The 19,747-nt window shown below is 49.0% G+C and overlaps 1 protein-coding gene across 15 annotated transcripts in view; it reads right to left on the reverse strand.

Moving 5' to 3' along the window:
* Positions 1–19,747, reverse strand: part of ARHGEF28 (Rho guanine nucleotide exchange factor 28) — a 183,240-nt gene that overhangs the window by 45,745 nt on the left and 117,748 nt on the right. For 14 of the 15 annotated variants that reach the window (XM_039544706.1, XM_039544701.1, XM_039544715.1 and 11 more), the window contains 7 exons: positions 17,934–18,081; positions 17,723–17,844; positions 16,642–16,782; positions 8,231–8,481; positions 2,322–2,444; positions 1,520–1,637; positions 350–604 (listed from right to left, as the gene is read on the reverse strand). In XM_039544706.1, coding sequence (XP_039400640.1) covers positions 350–604; positions 1,520–1,637; positions 2,322–2,444; positions 8,231–8,481; positions 16,642–16,782; positions 17,723–17,844; positions 17,934–18,081 — 1,158 coding nt within the window. The remainder of the gene's footprint in view (positions 1–349; positions 605–1,519; positions 1,638–2,321; positions 2,445–8,230; positions 8,482–16,641; positions 16,783–17,722; positions 17,845–17,933; positions 18,082–19,747) is intronic. The other variant, XM_039544704.1, reaches the window with a different exon arrangement.

A 19,747-nucleotide genomic window follows, 5' to 3' on the forward strand; every position in this document is an offset into this window, starting at 1 on the left:
ATGTAAACTGCATGCTACGGGTGCAGAGAGACAGGTTTGCAGCAAGAAATACAAATAGCAGCAGAGTGCAAGAATCTTGTGTGATTGGTTATGTCATGTCTAAATTTAGCCCCATGCCTAGGTGTACTGTGCATCACATACAAACCACAACATTTTCTAATCTAGAATTACCGTGTCAGCGATTAGCAGCATTTCTTGTTCCTTTATGGTACCTTAAATTCCACTACCTCACGAACTCACATTTGTGAACTATTGTTACAAGTGATTTTATCTTTTTAACCCAAATGTTAATTTTTATACATTATTTGCAAATAAAAAGCTATGGAATTTCTTTGCAAAGATGTGGTACCTTTGAAACGTCCAGTAGCAGTTTTCCAATACACCAAACCTTCTTGCAAAAGTGTTCTCTCTTTCTTTTTCAGGTCCTGCTTCCTGAAAACATGGCCATTTTTCAGTTTGGTATAAGTTTTGTTTTCAATCTTATTGAGGATCTCCAGCAATTTTTGCCTTTTTTCATATTCATTGACTTTCAAGTCTACTGCTGCAATCATGTCCTTAATCAGGCAATGGGCTTTGCATAAGGCTTTATGCTCTTCTGTTCCTTCTGTATGAAACAAAGAACAGACAACATTACAGTATTCACCCTATTCAAAAGATGACATTTTTCCTGATTGTATATGATCTGCTTAACACAGTTCAAGACTTAAATCAACTGATATGTTGTAAACAGATCTAGGAAATTAATTTCTGATTAGTAATTTATTTGAAAAATATTGTCTTTTTTTGTATTTGTGATATGTCCCTGAGCAGTTTGTAATTATCTCAGATTTATTCAATAGTCAGAATTACTTGCCAAATAGTTTCTGCAAATAATTCATATACTGTTGATTCTTTATAAGCAATTCACTTGCAGTATTCAACATTTAAAATTTAGATTATACACATAGATCACATGGCATGTTGTGTCTCCTGACTGGATGAAAATAATTTAGAATCTGGTTTACAGCATGAATAGGTGCATAGTCTCCATTTTTGCAAATATGCCTGTCAGTTTATTGATCACTAGAATATTCAAAGGCGGCAAAGAAAGAATTGAAGCAACTTTGTATGACTATTGAAGGAAAACATTTTGTAATATTTTATTGTCCAGCACTAGTTATGAGACACTTCCTTGAATTCACTTAAATAGTTTTCCAGGTTTAGTCCCAAAAAAGTTCCACATCTGACATTCAAGATCTTCTGCTAAAACAATTAGACTCAGAATTTTGAGGCTTATCTGAACCTGACCTCTGAAACTTTTAAAGTCTGCCAATTCCTAACAAATATATACACCAGACATACTGTTTGGGTGACATTTACCCTGTGTAGACAGCTTAAGTGGTGCACACAGGCTTTGTGTTGGCTCTCAGCACAATTGCAAATTTCACGCTTTGGGACTATGTTGCATATATTATGCAAGAGATGTATTAAAGTTCCAGATTTGTCTCTGATATGAGGCAAGATTGAATATATTACTCACCTTTTGAGTACTGCAGTATCCTTTCTACCAGAACTGGGTATTTTGTGATGCGCTGAGTGACAAGCAGAATGCATTCTGGGATTCCTCGACGTCGAGCCAAAAGATTGCTATTTCGCAGCTTTAAAAATAATTATGCATATTTTATTGTAAGTAGGAAAGTTACACTAAAATATTAATTTACTAGCAAAAGGCATTAGATCTATATGTGCTAAATAAATTGAAACTGAAAAAAAAAAGTTAAATTATCTGCACTATCCACAGTGAAATGTCAGATATCATCCTGATACTCCCAGCTATTGAGTCTATATCTACATTTCCAATTAATGCTGAGAAAGTGCAAATTATACACAAAACCAAGCTTTACATTCATTATCTGTGCCTCATTTGATATATAATCCTTTGTTTAGTGTGGAGATCTTTCCTATATAGTCAGAGGTGGTTTAGCTGGATGTCTGAAAGATATAATTGATGAGGTGGCTCATAACTGGAATGTGTGTGTGTATTACAGACTGATGTTCTAATCTAAACAAAAATGGAATTTACCAACTCTCTGATTAAGCAGGACTGTTTTGTTTTTTTTATAAGATATTGCAATAGATCTATTGAATACCATGGACCTGATTCTGAAAGGGAACTCAATCCTATTTCCCATTTTGCACCTACAATTATTTGTGCCCACAAGATTGCATGAATAAAATGGGAGGTTACTTCTTAAAATCAGGCCCTGTGTTGTTTAAATCAAATTATGAACATGTTTTCTGGCCACTCTGTTAACAACAGTCACATTTTTGTAAGCACTTACTTTAATAAAATTCTGGAACTTCTTGTTTTGTTGCAGCTCTTTAAAGAGATTAACAGCTTCTTTTTGATGACTACAAAATTCTCCATATATTTTCTTCATTTTATTGGCATTTTCCTCTGAAAACTGATGAAAATAATAAAAATGTACTCAACAATATACCTAACTGTAAAGAGTATGTTTAAGGATTTTTGCATACTATCGATTGTAACTTCTATTGATGTTAATGGAAATAAACCACATACGGGGTCTTGACACTGCATCCTATAAATCAATGGGAGTTGTAATCTGCATAAGGAATGTAGAATCAGGCCTATAGAGGCTGGAATATATATAGCAGATTGACTGTAAAAACAACTACACACAAGTAAGGTGAATTGGATGTGGTCCCATATATTTAATTTTAAACCTCAAACAAATCTCCTTAGATCTGCCACGAATATTACCTTAGTTTAATAAAACAGAGAATTTTAGAAGTCTACTTGTTGTAACCATTATTTGTGTTGTCACTTTCAAGTACAGTGTGCTGTGTTGTTGTAGTCATGTTGGTCCCAGGATATTAGAGAGACAAGGTGGGTGATGTAATATCTTCTATTGTACCAACTTCTGTTGGTGAGAGAGACAAGCTTTCAAGCTTACACAGAGCTCTTCTTTAGGTTTGGGAAATGTACACAGAGAATCACAGCTAAATACAAGGTGGAACAGACTGTTTAGCATAAATAGTTAGCACATATTTCAAGAGACCATTTAAGGTGAAGTGGCCCGTTAACATCTTTCTATTCATAGAGGTGCAGGGAGAAAGCTGGGGATGGGTAGGGTTAAGCGGGTTATGGATAGTTGTAATAAGCCATAAATTCAGTGTCTCTATTCAGGCCATGATTTTTGGTATCTAGCAGAATTATGAATTTAAGCTCATCTTTTGCAGGTTTCCTCTGAGGATGAGGACTAAGAGATCAGCCATAGAGTGATCATTCTGTGAAAATGTTCACCCACAGGTGATATAGTGTTTTTGGCTTTTATCGTTTTTCTGTGTGAGTTCATTTGAGAGTGCAGTGATTATCTGGTTTCACCCACATAGTTGTTATTGGAGCATTTAGTGCACCGATGAGGTACACCACATGTTGTGATAGGACACATGAATCTTGGACAGTGTGTTGATTGTTGTAGCATTGGAGATATGGCTGCAGGTTTTGCATCTGTTATTCTGGCTAGGTCAGGTGCTACTTTGAGTCCTGGTCTGTGGGGAGCTTGCTTCTAATGACATGCTTGGCGAAGTTGGGGGGTTGTTTGAAGGCCAGAAGAGGAGGTTGAGGAAAAGTTTCTTTCAGAATGTCCCCATCAAGTATGGATCGTAACCGTTTGAAGATAACCCATATGGCAAAGGGGCTGGAAGTCGGGGTGCTGCACCTGGCTTAAAGCTGTTTCCATCATCTACAGGGTTTATAGTTTGGTTCAATGGCTCACAGCACCCGCGCTATATAAATTGTTCCAGCACCTTGTCACATGGGTTCCACTGTGGGGAGCAAGGTGGCGACTAGAGATGTGAGGTCGATGGGGGTTTTATTTCGTACTGAAGCAGGTTCTCTCCGCCCTGGTCTTCACTACAAGTTTAGGTCGAATTTAGCAGCATTAGATCGATTTAACCCTGCACCCATCCACACGACAAAGCCATTTTTGTTGACTTAAAGGGCTCTTAAAATTGATTTCTGTACTCCTCCCCAATGAGGGGATTAACGCTGAAATCAACCCTGCTGGGTCGAATTTGGGGTAGTGTGAATGCAATTCGACGGTATTGGCCTCCGGGAGCTATCCCAGAGTGCTCCATTGTGACCGCTCTGGACAGCACTCTCAACTCAGATGCACTGGCCAGGTAGACAGGAAAAGCCCCGTGAACTTTTGAATTTCATTTCCTGTTTGACCAGCGTGGCAAGCCCAGAGGTGACCATGCAGATCTCATCAGTACAGGTGACCATGGAGTCCCAAAATCGCAAAAGAGCTCCAGCATGGACCGAACGGGAGGTTCATGATTGCTGTATGGGGAGACGAATCCGTGCTATCCAAACTCCATTCCAAAAGACGAAATGCCAAAACATTTGGAAAAATCTCCAAGGGCATGAAGGACAGAGGCTATAACAGGGACCTGCAGCAGTGCCGCGTGAAACTTAAGGAGCTCAGGCAAGCCTACCAAAGAGCCAGAGAGGCAAACGGCCTCTCCGGGTCAGAGCCCCAAACATGCCGCTTCTATGATGAGCTGCATGCCATTCTAGGGGGTGCCCCTACAACTACCCCAGCCCTGAGCATGGACTCTGTCAATGGATTCACACACAACAGGGATGCGGATTTTGGGGACAAGGAAGATGAGGAGGAGAAGGAGGTTGAAGATAGCGCACAGCAAGCAAGCAGAGAAACCATTTTCCCCGACAGCCAGGAACTGTTTATCACCCTGGATCTAGTACCCTCCCAACCCACCGAAGTCAGGCTTTCGGACCTAGAAGGAGGAGAAGGGACATGTAAATATAATCCATGGTTTAAAAGCAAGTGTGTTTAATGATTAATTTGCCCTGAAGACTTGGGATACATTCGTGGCCAGTACAGCTACTGGAAAAGTCTGTTAATGTGTATGAGGATGGAGTGAAATCCTCCAGGGACATCTCAATGAAGCTCTCCTGGATATACTCCCAAAGCCTGTTAGCCACGCCGTGGGGGGAGGGATGAAGCGATCATCCCAGAGAACTGGGGGGGGTTAGTTGGGTTTGTGCTGCACATTAACCCGAAAACACGCAGCCCCTCCTTTTTAAATGGCCAACCTAATGGGTGCTTGGTATGTGAAATGAAGGTCCTGCTGTTTGAAACCATTCCCACATGTTATGAAGGTTAAAGAAGCCAAAAGACTGTGGCTTACCATGGCTGCCTGCAAGCCAAATTCTGTTGCCCACCAGCCCTGTGTGTGTGATCTCTCACGCCAAACCGGCAGGCCCTCAATATAAGAGGCAAAATGCGACCTTGTAAAGAAAGTACACGTGCTATATAATGTTAACAGCTTGGTTCACAGTGAAAGAGTCTACACATTGTTCTCTAAAATGTGTCTTTTTAAAGACTACTCTCTCTTTTTTTTCCTCCCGCAGCTGCAAATGTTTCAACGCTTCCCGTATCATCTCCGTCCCAGAGGCTAGTGAAGATTAGAAGGCGGAAAAAACGCACTTGCGATGAAATGTTCTCTGAGCTCATGCAGTCCTCCCTCACTGAAAGAGCCCAGCAGAATGCATGGAGGCAGACACTATCAGAGTGCAGGAAAGCACAAAATGAAGTGCAGCATGGCCTTGTCCTTCCCTCCTCCCCTCCTCCACCACCCCACCCAGTGCTTCCCTGCTCCCCCACCCCTCCCAGGCTACCTTTGCAGTTATCCCCCCATTTGTGTGATGAATTAATAAAGAATGCATGAATCTGAAACAATGATTTATTGCCTCTGCAAGCGGTGATCAAAGGGGGGAGGGGAGGGCAGTTGGCTTACAGGGAAGTAGAGTGAACCAAGGGGGCGGGTTTTCATCAAGGAGAAACAAACAGAACTTTCACACCGTAGCCTGGCCAGTCATGAAACTGGTTTTCAAAGCTTCTCTGATGCGCAGTGTACCCTGCTGTGCTCTTCTAACCGCCCTGGAGTCTGGCTGCGCGTAATCAGAGGCCAGGAGGTTTGCTTCAACCTCCCACCCCACCATAAACAATTCCTCCTTATTCTCACAGATACTGTGGAGCACACAGCAAGCAGTAATAATGATGGGAATATTGCTTTTGCTGAGGTCTAACCGAGTCAGTAAACTGCGCCAGCGCGCGTTTAAACGTCCAAAGGCACATTCTACCACCATTCTGAACTTGCTCAGCCTATAGTTGAACTGCTCCTTACTACTGTCCAGGCTTCATGAACCATGGGAGCAAGGGGTAGGCTGGGGTAGGTGCGACCACGTGGTGCTGCCGGCTGGGATAGCAGCCTGAGTCAAAAGCCTCCAGCTCACATGATATTCCAGGCAGGACTGAATCTCCATTAGATGAAACTTAAAGGAGAGAATGACCTGGAGTCACTCCCATTTATGTCCAGGCACCCCCGACCAACCTTACCGAGGCCAGCCAGGAGCACCCATGTCTGCCCAGGTACCCCCGACCGACCTCACCGAGGTCGGCCAGGAGCAACCAGGAGACAGCAGCAGACAGTGCAATATGGCTGCTAACCGTCTTTGCTAACTTGCAAAGGCAAGGAGCTGCTGCCGCGTAGCAATGCAGTCCCGCGTCTGTCAGCAGCACCCAGGAGACATACGGTGACAGTGAGCTGAGCGGGCTCCATGCTTGCCGTGGTATGTCATCTGCACGGGTAACCCAGGAAAAAAGGTGAGAAATTATTTTTTGCCGTTGTTTTCACAGGAGGGGGTTGGGGGGGGGGCTGACGACATGTACCCAGAACCACCCACGACAATGTTTTTGCCCCATCAGGCATTGGGAGCTTAACCCAGAATTCCAATGGGCAGCGGACACTGAGGGAACTGTGGGATAGCTACCTCAGTGCAACACTCCAAAAGTCGATGCGAGCCTCAGTACTGTGAATGCACACCGCCGACTTAATGCGCTTAGTGGGGACACAATTGACTATATCTAATCGATTTCTAAAAAATCAACTTCTATTAAATCGACCTAATTTCGTAGTGTAGACATACCCTTAGGGTATTTGGGTGGCCCATTCTATGATGCTACTTACTTCTCTGGTGAATTATCCTTGTTTGGTGAAGGTGCTTTTAAATGTGTTAAGGTATATACCCCAGACTTTCTCCTCAGAGCATATTCTATGATATCTGCGTGCCAGGCTGTAGATAACAGGATTTCTTGGTGTGTTTAGGGTGGCTAATGGATCTGTGAAGATAGGTGTGGTGATCCATGGGTTTCTTGTATATAGCTATCTGTAGTGTTCTATTGTTGAAGCTGATCATGATATCCAGGAAGTTGTTGAAGTTGCAGTGGAAATCTATGAGGGAGTTTAGGTCATCTAGCCAGAGGATGGAAATATCATTGATGTACCTCAGGTATATCATTGCTTCTGTGGTGCATTTGTCCAGAAATTCTTCAAGGTGGTCCATGAAGAGGTTGGTAGATTGTTAGATTCTTTGCTAAATACTAAAAATCAGGGACTGAATAAAGACACTGTTGTAATGAGTCAAAAATCCAATCTACAACCCATTTATCTCCCCCGACTCCCCGCCAGCGTTTTTTCCCCTTTCCCCGTTATGACTGGAGAGGTGCTAACGGGTCACTTCACCTTGAATGATCCTTTAAAATATGCGTTATGCTAAACAATCTATTCCACCTTGTATTTAGGTGTGACACTGTGAGTACATTTCCCAGACTTGAAGAAATCTGTGTAAGCTTGTCTCACCAATAGAACTTGGTCTAATAAAAGATATTACTTCACCCTCTTTCAAGTACAGGTCAACATATGCAGCAGTAGCACAAGCTGCCCCATATACCCTGGCCAACATATATCGACACTGTTCTGGAAGACCCTCTTCAAGAGATGAGAGGATAATTCATTCTTTAAATCCTTTGTCTCTCTAACAACTGTGTCAGCTAGTGTCAGTTTTGGTGGTAGATTAAGTGATGGGGGCAACTATCCACTATGAACTTGACTCAGACCATCAATACTCAAATAAGGTTATGAAAACCGTCATCAGTGGTTTTTTTCCACCATGTCATCAATAATTTTCTCACACTACAAGAATCTGAAGCAATAACCAAGAAATGAAAATCTTTGCATCCTATTAGCCAATCCTAAGAGATCTAGTTATCTCCCTGCCCCACAAAAATTTTGAACTCAACAAATATCTTTTTTTGGCCTTGAATATTTGAAGATTTAATTTCGCTGATCTCTTTACCTGCTGCACAAGGATGTCTCCAATTCTGTTGATTACAAAATTTCTCTCATTTCCCCCCTCACACGATTCCTGTCTTCTCTCCTTCATAGCACAGAAGAATTGCCTGTGAATCTCTAGCAGTTCATCTAAGCAGGGAAATATTTTGTCTACAGTGCTGTGATCTAGTTGCAATTCTTCCTTCATTCCTTTCCTGAATATTTCAGACATAATGAAGAGGGTGTGGATGTGATGAACTTCTGTTTGCATCAGCTCTGTAGTTTAAAGGAAGATGGTGCAGTGTAATAATCCAACTAGACATTTTCCATCACATTATTTGACATGCATCACATAGTTTTACATTCAAATATATGGACATAAATACAATTTCTTCCATGATAAGCATTAAAACTAACAAAACAGCCCCAGCTATGTTACATGTGCTCTCCAACCAGCCCACTTCCTCTTTTACCATTTCTGCCCCATGGCACAAGTTTTGGGTTTGAAGGAGGCAGAGAACAAAGGGGACAATGCAGGTGTTTGCATGCAGGAACACATGCAGAGAGCAGAATACCATTTTCACACAGGCGGGTGTCTCTATGCAGCTACTTTGCAAAAAGCTCCTCTGGCTCCCTCTACTGCACTATGCTGACCAATACAGCATCACAGACCAAGTCAGCAAAGCCACAGTCAAAAATATCGAAATCCAATTCTTGCCTGAACCGTGTCCTTTGTTAAATTATTCACCATAGTTTGACTTTAGCACCAAAAAGTTAGAACTTTCCAATATGCTGCGCTAATGCAAAGTGTGTCAACTCAAACATGGAAACTCCCAACCTCTACAATATTAACAACTTACATTAAACTTAAATCTCTCAAGTCCTAGCTGTAAACATTAGGAATCATATGTAACTGAAAACCAAGATTCTTTACATTAGTCTGCTCTGTTTGCACACTAATACACAGGCATCACTCATTCAGTGAGTCTGAAGTCCCTGGAAGATTACTTGAGTAAGAACTGAATAAAACCTTGAGTAAGGATCTCCAAACTGGCCCCAGAATGATTTTTTTAAAAAAGATCGATTTTCTGCAAAGAATATTATTTTCAGTTTATCTATGAGTCTGAATGTTGATCTTCGATATTTTATTCTTTCAGATACCTACTAGCTTTCTCTTTCAAAGCACTTTTTATTATTTATTACTGAACATTTAATCATTTTAGAAACTTTATTTTGACTTCTGAAGAATAAAAGGTAAGTAAACAAGAGAACAGAGGAAATAATTTGCAATGAGTAATTTAGGGAATTCATGTCACTTTTCCCCCTGTGATGGGCCAGGTGCCCCAGCGCCCCCTCGCGGCAGGGGCGGGGTGGGGCCTAGCACTGCACCACTCGCTTGTCTTTCGGTCCGTCTCTGGTAGCCGGCGTATTACGGCCTAGCGGCCAGAGTCTATGGACACCTCCGGGTAGAGTAGCACGCCTAGCGGTCGGAGTCCGTAACCGCCCCTCTCGGGCGGGTAGCGCCTAGCGGCCGGAGTCCAAGCGCGCTTCGGGCGAGGTAGCGCCCAGCGCCGGAGTTCATACACCCCTACGGGGTGGGGAGCGCCCAGCGGCCGGAGTCCATAAGCGCCCCCTTCGGGGCAGGGTAGCGCGGCCTAGCGGCCGGAGTCCATAAACACCCCTTCGGGGTGGGGTAGCGCGGCCTAACGGCCGGAGTCCATAAACCCCCCCCTCTCTGGGGCGGGGTAGTGTGGCCTGGCGGCCGGAGTCCATAAGCGCCCCCTTCGGGGCGGGGTAGCGCGGCCTAGAGGCCGGAGTCCATCAATCCCTTCGGGTGGGGTATCACGGGGTGGGGTAGGGGGACTCGGGCCCGCCCTCTCCTCCGAGTCCCGACCCAGGGCCCTGATTGTGGCAAGCTCTCCTTGCCACCCGCTCGGCGGGGATCCGCCCGCAACACGCCGAGCGGTGCCGCAGCTTTAAGGCTGTCAGTTTCTAAAGTCCCCTGGGTCACTTCCTACCCCGTCTAGTCGGACGTTGGCGTTGTGGGAGCGGTTCCCCCGTAGGTCCCCTCCGGCCGGCGCCCCTCTCCGGGGTCTCCGGTACGGCCTCTGCCCGGCTGACGTCCCGGTCCAGGCTCCCTGGCTCTCCTCCCGCAGGAGCTGACGGTCTGCGTCCTTCTCCCCCGGTGGTCAGCCCAGACTGAGCAGACCTGCAGCCTTTTATACCTGTCTGCCAGTTAGAGCATGCCCAGCAGAACTTCCTGGGCGTGGCTTCCTCTGCTAGCAAGGAAGGGTTAACCCCTGCTGTACCAGTGCGGGGCTGTCCCGCCCCGTCACACACCCTCCCCCTTAAGACGGCCGTCGGGCCCGGCTGACCCTGGACTCCCGCCTCCCCCTCCTCCTCCCCGATGCGGGAGAAGAAGTCCGCGTTCCCATGAGCCTTGCCTGGCCGATGTGACACGCGGAAGGCATAGGGTTGGAGGGACAGGTACCACCGCATGATCCGGTTATTCGTCTCCTTCATACTGTTGATCCATCGGAGGGGCGCGTGGTCAGTCACTAAGGAGAAGGGGTTCCCTAATAGATAGTACCTTAGTGCTTCGACCGCCCACTTCACTGCCAAGGCCTCGCGTTCTATGGTGGAGTACCGGGTTTCACGGGGGAACAGCTTGCGGCTAAGGTACAAGACCGGGTGTTCTTCCCCTACCTCCTGCGACAGTACAGCCCCCAGTCCCACCTCCGAGGCATCCGTCTGTAGGATAAAGGGTTTTGAAAAATCCGGTTGGACTAGTACCGGTTCCCGTGTTAATTGTTCGCTCAGGGCGCGAAAGGCCTTTGCGCAGCCTTCCGTCCAGCGTACTTTCTGGGGTTGTGAACTGCGCGTCAACTCCGTCAGTGGGGCAGCGAGTGTGGCGAAGTTAGGCACAAACCGCCGATAGTACCCGGCCAGCCCCAAGAACTGCCGGACTTGCTTCTTGGTCGTGGGCGTAGGGTACGCCCCTTAATGCTTCCACCTTGTCTACGAGGGGACGGATCTTCCCCCGGCCGACCGTGTAGCCCAGGTAAGTCACCTCCTTCTGGCCCAGGTGACATTTCGCCGGGTTCGCGGTGAGGCCGGCTTCGCCTAATGCCCGTAGAACTTTGGTCAGGTGTTGCAGATGTTCCTCCCAAGTGCTACTGTAGATGACAATGTCATCGATGTACGCTGCGGCGTATTCGTTGTGTGCGTCCAGCACCTGGTTCATGAGTCGCTGGAAGGTAGCCGCGGCCCCGTGCAATCCGAACGGCATCATCGTAAATTGGTAGAGTCCGAACGGCGTTGGAAATGCTGTCTTTTCTCGTGAGGCCGGTGTTAACGGGATCTGCCAATATCCCTTCGTCAAGTCCAGGGTGGAGATGAACTCGGCTTTTCCTAGCCGCTCCAGCAGCTCGTCCACCCGGGGCATGGGATAGGCGTCAAAACGTGAAATGGCGTTTACCTTGCGGAAGTCGATGCAAAACCTGACTGTCCCGTCTGGCTTGGGGACCAACACTATGGGGCTCCGCCATTCACTCCGCGACTCTTCCACCACCCCTAAGGCTAGCATCAGCCCGAGCTCCTCCTTCACTGTCTCCCACATCTTCCTGGGGAGTGGGCGGTGTGTGTCCTGCACTTTGTGCCCTGGAAGGGTAGCGATGTGGTGGCTTGCTAATGTGGTCCGTCCGGGTCGCGTCGACAAAACCACGGGGAACGCCGCCACCAGTCTTTCTACCTGGTCCCGCTGGGCTGGGGTAAGCTCGTGGCCTATGTCCGCCGTCCCGGCTGCCTCGGGCTCTCCCACCAGTGGCCCCAACTCCGGTTCTGGCGGGTATGGGGCTATCAGCAGGCCCTCTCGGTCCCTCCAGGCCTTAAGGAGGTTCACGTGGTAGACCTGGGTATCCCTCCTTCGCCCGGACAACCGTACCTCATAGTCGACCGGCCCAATCCGCCTGACCACTTCAAAGGGGCCCTGCCACTTGGCCAGCAGCTTGGACTCTGAGGAAGGAAGCAACAAGAGGACCCGATCCCCCGGCTCGAAAATCCGCACCTTGGCCCCCTTGTTATACTGAGCCTCCTGAGTCTGCTGGGCTCTAACCAGATTTTCGCGGGCCAAGGTCCCCAGCTCCCGGAGGCATTCCCGCAGATGGAGGATATACTGCACCGACCCTCGAACACGGGTCTCCTGCTCTTCCCAGGTTTCCCTTAGGAGATCGAGGATACCCCTAGGCTTCCTCCCGTAGAGGAGCTCAAAGGGGGAGAACCCCGTGGACGCCTGGGGTACCTCTCGCACCGCGAAGAGGAGTGCGGGAGTAGTTTATCCCAGTGCCGTGGGTCGTCCTCTACAAACTTTCTCAGCATGGCCTTCAAAGTGCCGTTGAATCGCTCGACCAAGCCATCCGTCTGGGGGTGGTAGACGGAGGTCTTTAGTGCCCGGATGTTCAGCAGCCTGCACAGCTCTGCCATCAATCTAGAGGTCACATTCGTTCCTTGGTCCGTTAGTATTTCCCTCGGGATACCTACCCGAGCGAAGATCTGCAATAGTTCGTTAGCAATGACTGGTGCTGTGGTGGACCTCAGTGGCACCGCTTCGGGATAGCGTGTGGCATAATCGACCACCACCATGATGTACTTATGACCTGTGCCGCTCTTCTCCAGGGGTCCCACGAGATCCAGGCCTATCCGGTCAAAAGGCGTCCCCACCACCGGCAAGGGTACGAGGGGGGCCCTTGGTACACCTTTTGGACCGGCTCTCTGGCATTCTGGGCAGGAGGCGCAATAATCTCGTACCTCCGCATGGATGCCCGGCCAAAAGAACCTCTGGGCCACCCTTTGCAATGTCTTCTCCCTGCCTAGGTGTCCGGCCCACGGCACCGAATGTGCTAGACGGAGCAAGTCCCGTCGGAACCGCCGCGGGACCAACAGCTGGCGTAGCTCTTCCTTTGTCTGTGGTTCTGGTACCACCCGATAGAGTAAGTCCCGATGGATCTCAAATCGGGGCCCTTGTGGCTGGCGGTGGGGTGGGTCTTCCTCCCCTGGTGGGCTAGTCGCCTGTTCCCAAGCCCGGCTGAGAGTGGTATCCCCTCGTTGCTCCTCGAGGAAGTCGGTGTCCACCTCTAGCCAGCCCGGGCCCTCTGTTGTCGGCGCTTCGGTGGGGACTTGGCTCCTTACCTCTCTCTCGGAGCTCCCCGAGGGCCCCTCTAGGGGGTCCTCGGCCGTTGGCTGGCCTAAAAATCCCGGTCGTCTAGCCCGTTTCCCAGTTCTCCTCCCTGGCGGCGTAGCCCCTTCCCTCAAGAGGTTTGTGAAGCCAGGCCAGTCACGCCCTAAGACCACGGGGTAAGCCAACTTAGGAGCCACCCCCACTAGACACCGCGCCCGGTGTTGGGCCGCTTCTAGCTGTACCCAGACAGTGGGGTAAGGCTTCACATCCCCGTGGATGCACTGTAGCCGGATGGGGGCCCCTGCGGGGCCGGTGGGCTTAATCAGCCCCTCCCGAATAACCGTCTGGCTACACCCGGAGTCAACTAAGGCCCAGGCAGACGTCCCATCCACCTTCAGCGGCAGAACAATTTTCCCCGGCTCCCAAGTCCGGGCCCGGTGACCCGCCGTCAACACCTGCCCATAATTGCAATCCAGGTACGGGCACTCCCTCCTGAAGTGCCCTACCTGACCGCACTCGTAGCAGCGGTCCCGTCTCGCTTCCTCGATAGGGTTGTGGCGGGGGCTGCCCGGCCTTACTGGCGCCTCCTCCAGTCGTCGCAGGATATCTCCTCGGGGTGTCGCCCTAGGGCCCCGGGTTACTGGTATTCTGGGGGGCTGGACATGCCGCCGAGGCTCTCCCCCATCCCCCTTACGTGGCCCCCGGGCCTGCCCTGGGCTCCGTCCACCAGGCTCTCCCCCCTGGGGGTTGGTCTTCAATGCCCCATCTGCTGCCTGGTAGTCCTCCATCCGGGAAACCGCGTCCGCGAGGGTCTTGGGGCGGTGTCGCTGCACCCATTCCTTCCCTCCCGGAGGCAGGGCTTGCAGGAACTGCTCTAGGGCTACCATCTCAGCCACTTGAACGCCCATCCGCCCTTCCGGCTCCAGCCACCTCCAACAGAGGTCCCGGATTCGCTGGGCCACGGCCCGCGGCCTGGCCCCTGGCGTGTATCGTTCCTGGCGGAGTCGCTGGCGGTAGGTCTCCAGGCTGACGCCAACTTCGTCCAAGATGGCGGCCTTGACCTTCGTGTAGTCCAGTGCGTCTTGGGGGTCCAAGTTCCGGTACGCCGCTTGAGCTGGGCCCGTCAGGTAGGGTGCCAGTATCGTGGCCCAATGAGTGAGGGGCCACTGTACGGCAGTCGCGACTGCTCAAAGGTCACGAGGAAGGCCTCGGGGTCATCCCCCGGCCCCATCTTAGCTAGGCGCACGGGTAATCCCCCGAGACCCTCGCCGGGGTTGCCCCTGATGGCCCCTAGAGGCGTACTCGGTGCCGGGCCGATTAGTGCCGCCATCTGTTGAACCAGCCGCTCCTGGTTCGCCTGTTGCTGGGTTGTCAGCTCCCGGATCAGCTGCTGCTGCTGTTCCTGTCGCCAGCGGCTTGTGCCTGCTGCTGGGCCGCCAGCTGCTGGAGCAGCTGAGTTTGCTGCTGCTGCTGTTGCGCCATCTGCTGCTGCTGATTCTCCAGCAGCCACTTCAAAAGTTTCTCGGGGTCCATATTGGGTCCTGTGGCCTTATCTCAGGCCCGTTCAGGTCCCTGGTCAGGTGCCAATTGTGATGGGCCAGGTGCCCCAGCGCCCCCTCGCGGCAGGGGCGGGGTGGGGCCTAGCACTGCACCACTCGCTTGTCTTTCGGTCTGCCTCTGGTAGCCGGCGACACGGCCTAGCGCCAGAGTCTATGGACACCCCTCCGGGTAGAGTAGCACGCCTAGCGGTCGGAGTCCGTAACCGCCTCTCGGGCGGGTAGCGCCTAGCGGCGGAGTCCGCAAGAGCCTTCGGGCGAGGTAGCACGCCTAGCGCCGGAGTTCACACACCTACGGGTGGGGGTAGCGCCTAGCGCCGGAGTCCATAAGCGCCTTCGGGCAGGGTAGCGCCCAGCGCCGGAGTTCATAAACACCTTCGGGTGGGGTAGCGCCCAGCGGCCGGAGTCCATAAGCGCTTCGGGTGGGGGAGCGCCTAACGGCCGGAGTTCATAAACACTTCTTCGGGTGGGGGGTAGCGCCTAACGGCCGGAGTCCATAAACCCCTCTCTGGGGCGGGTAGTGTGGCCTGGCGGCCGGAGTCCATAAGCGCCTTCGGGCGGGTAGCGGCCCAGAGGCCGGAGTCCATAAATCCCCTCGGGTGGGGTATCACGGGTGGGGTAGGGGACTCGGGCCCGCCTCTCCTCCGAGTCCCGACCCAGGGCCCTGATTGTGGCAAGCTCTCCTTGCCACCCGCTCGGCGGGGATCCGCCCGCAACACGCCAAGCGGTGCCGCAGCTTTAAGGCTGTCAGTTTCTAAAGTCCCCTGGGTCACTTCCTACCCCGTCTAGTCGGACGTTGGCGTTGTGGGAGCGATTCCCCCGTAGGTCCCCTCCGGCCGGCGTCCCTCTCCGGGGTCTCCGGTACGGCCTCTGCCCGGCTGACGTCCCGGTCCAGGCTCCCTGGCTCTCCTCCCGCAGGAGCTGACGGCCCGCGCCCTTCTCCCGGTGGTCAGCCCAGACTGAGCAGACCTGCAGCCTTTTATACCTGTCTGCCAGTTAGAGCATGCCCAGCAGAACTTCCTGGGCGTGGCTTCCTCTGCTAGCAAGGAAGGGTTAACCCCTGCTGTACCAGTGCGGGGCTGTCCCGCCCCGTCACACCCCCCACAAACTGTTAGGGAAAAGTTGTGAACTTCTCAAATGTATTATTTACTCAAAATTATTTGTAACTTTCTTTAGCAAATAATTCTTTGGTCTGCAGCTCATCCGTAAACAATTCATCACAATTATTTTTATTTCATGTTGCGTTGGTTAGTTACATAAGGCATATGGTATAATTTCTGTTCCCTGACTGGATCATATCTATCAAACAGTGCAAATTGTGAATTTTATAGTTAAGTATATAATTCAAAATTTGCTTTTCATTACCATTCCCACATTTGAGTTTAAAATTCACTTTTCAGGAATATACATGCTAGTAAAGTTTCAGTACTCAATTGTTCACAGAAGGTGGACATGATTGGGTCAAGAATATGGTTAAATTGAAATTAACTTTCAAATCCAAATGAATATTTTTAGGCAATTGTCTTCAATATTCTGTTAGCTCTATATTATTAGACATTACATTATTATTTGTGACAACATAGTCTTTAAATATTCTTCATTATTCATATTAAAATCTAAGCACTGAGCATTTTATACCAGTTATATGACTTATTACCTGTGCCAAGTTATTTTCAACTTTTTAAAAATAATTAAAACACTGACCAAAAATTACATCCTGCCTTTTGATAACATCCTTTTCTTGCTTGCTACAAAATGCTGGATCCACAACAAGACTCCAAGATTCTGCCTCAAACTCCTGTGACTCTGTGCTGAGGTCAGTCCACAGGGAGGCATCCACATCATCTGTGACAAAATAAAAACCTTGTAAGCACTGGTCGCACAAACAGGTTGGCAGTATCACGGCGAGGGAAGATCCTCATGTGCATACATGTTTATTCATGCAGTGAGTATATTGCTGAACTGAGGTAAGCCTTACTTAACGATTCTAACCAGTACTGAGAAGAGATTAAAATGAAAAGACGAAGCCTTACACATTAAAATGTAAACAGAACAGAGTGGAGGCAAGCAGAGATTTGGGGATCAGAGGGAATATCCATTGTTTGAAATACCCCCTCAGAAGTGCCCTCTGATTTGAGGTGCCTCAAATTTATGTGCGCCCAACAGGAGATTCCTTGTGCTGGATTTTCTCTCTCTGTGAATGCCCTTCAACTCTGGAATTCATGCCCCCACCCCTTTTCTGAAATAGCCCATATCTGTTGACTTTCCAGACATGAATGGTGGGTTGAGGAGGGCAGTTGGGAGGTGGGATTTTGTGTTGTGGGAGGAACATGAGTGATGGGTGATACTGTTTGTAATGTGTGTGCTGAGTGAGGGCAGGAGAGGGCTGGCTATCTGATTGCCAGAAAGAAATATGAGGCTGTTTTGGTTTTGTAATCTCTATTATATTATATTTTTAATTAGTGACAAGGATGTGGAGAGCCCAGGACAAATGTTTTTATCTGTTTTTTTTTAAATTTTTTGTTATTAAAAATTAACAAACACTTAAAATTAGCAAAGAGTTCATCACTAATTTAGACCCACTTGCAAGGTATTATGGGTCAAATTTTAATTCTCATTTATCTGATGGTGTCATTTTAATGGTGGTCAGAATCATAATTAAGTTACTACACACGTATCTTCTTTTGATGCAGGAAGTAGTATTCTTAGACATACTAATTAATGATTCCACTTTGCATTTTGCAGCATAGGTTATAACATGTAGATTTCTCAGTTTCCTTCTCACCTTCCATTACAAAAGAATCCATTGATGGAAGGGTCCCTATAGATTGTAGCAGCGTTTCAGATTGTGAGCTGGACATCCAGCTGCTACTATCAGTGTCTTGGTCTGAAGATGGCATAGATCTTCTGCAATGAGAAAAGCACTTAATTGGAGCAACTCACTTAGGAATGCTGAATAATCTAGTTAGCATACTGTGCTGGTAGCTGCCTTCTACCTTTCAAAACTGGCACTTGGAACACTTTTGGATAAAGAGTGAGGTTGCTGTGAGACTTCTTTCCTTACAGCAGAAAGTCCAATGGGCATTGAGGAAGACGGATGCATTGAGGAGAACATTGGCTGAGGAATGTCTCTAAATGATGAATCTGTGAAGTGAAATATATGTGTAAGTCTTATAGAAAACCTCATATGTTATTGCCTCATATGACTACACCATGAAATATTACACAATTCTCTTATAGATTAATACAGGCCACTGGGCATATTCTCTTATGGTGCAAGAGCAGTGTGCTCTTTTCTGAGTGGGATGGAAAAACAAGCCACAAGGTGAAGCTGAGTAGCTTTGGTGCCCACGCTGTCAATTAGAGAACAAGCTTAAGCCATGGACACACTTACATCACACCCATACCTTGTTCAGCCACATGGTTGAGCCACACATTGGGGTACATGATGGGGAGGATTTTCAAAAGCACTCAACACTGGCTTTCCTCTGCTCTCACTGTGGTAAAACTTCCATTGTCCAGGTATGCAGGAGGAAGGACAGGAGACATTGGATGTGATTTAATTAGGCCACAATTTTGTTCTTAAATGTCTGGGAGTACCGGCAGATAAAATTGGGCAGTCCGGGTAATTCCATAATCATTTACACATACTTGGTGTGGCGGGGTGCTGCTGTCAGCCCTCCCCTTTCACCCATCCTGGTCCCCATCCAACCTGTTGGGAACTCACAACCATCCTCCAAATGAGGTGGGGGGGGTATAAAGGAGTGGGGGGTTGACTCTCTGCTGCATCAGTCATAGGAGCCCCAACCCCGCCCCCGTTTCTGCTCCTTTAAAGAATACCTCCTTTAAATCCTTTACCAATCCATTTTGTCTGATCACTGTATCCCTTCCCTATTGAGCAGTGCTTCTCAAAGTCGGGCCACCACTTGTTCAGGGAAAGCCCCTGGCAGTCCAGGCCGGTTTGTTTACCTGCCGCGTCCGCAGGTCCGGCTGATCGCGGCTCCCACTGGCCGCAGTTCGCCGCTCCAGGCCAATGGGGGCTGCAGGAAGCGGTGCAGGCCGAGGGATGTGCTGGCCGCAGCTTCCCGCCACCCCCATTGGCCTGGAGCGGTGAACCACAGCCAGTGGGAGCCGCGATCGGCTGGACCTGCGGATGCAGCAGGTAAACAAACCATCCCGGCCCGCCAGGAGCTTTCCCTGAACAAGCGGCGGACCAGCTTTGAGAATACCTGCACTGGACATCTGCCCCAGGCATACATAAAGAGTTGTGACATCACAGCCTAATCCTCAATTAATTTATGCCCAAACTAAGCCCCCAAATAACTGTGGGAAAGGTGAAAAAACCCCACCCCACCTTGACCAATCCGGCAGAGTGAGAGAAAATTCCTTCCCAGCCCCCAGAGAAAGGAGTGACTAGTGTAATGCCCACAGCTGATCATGACAAAACCTGGTATTTACCTACATCCAGGGGTGGGAGGGTGAGTGCTGCTTCTCCTGGTCGAGGTAAAAGAGGGCTTTTCCTGCACTGGCATGGACCTAAATAATCCCCAACCCCTTTTCAGTCACCTGGGGAAGGGGACAGAGAGGGAAAGGGATAGCTCAGTGGTTTGAGCATTGGCCTGCTAAACCCAGGGTTGTGAGTTCAATCCTTGAGAGGGCCACTTAAGGATCTGGGGCAAAAATCAGTACTTGATCCTGCTAGTGAAGGCAGAGGGCTGGACTCAATGACCTTTCAAGGTCCCTTCTAGGAGATAGGTACATCTCCTATCATTATTATAAATAGGTCAACATCCCCATGCTAACCAGATAT

The sequence above is a fragment of the Mauremys reevesii genome, linkage group 6 (assembly GCF_016161935.1).
Source record: "Mauremys reevesii isolate NIE-2019 linkage group 6, ASM1616193v1, whole genome shotgun sequence".
Lineage (NCBI taxonomy): Eukaryota > Metazoa > Chordata > Testudines > Geoemydidae > Mauremys > Mauremys reevesii.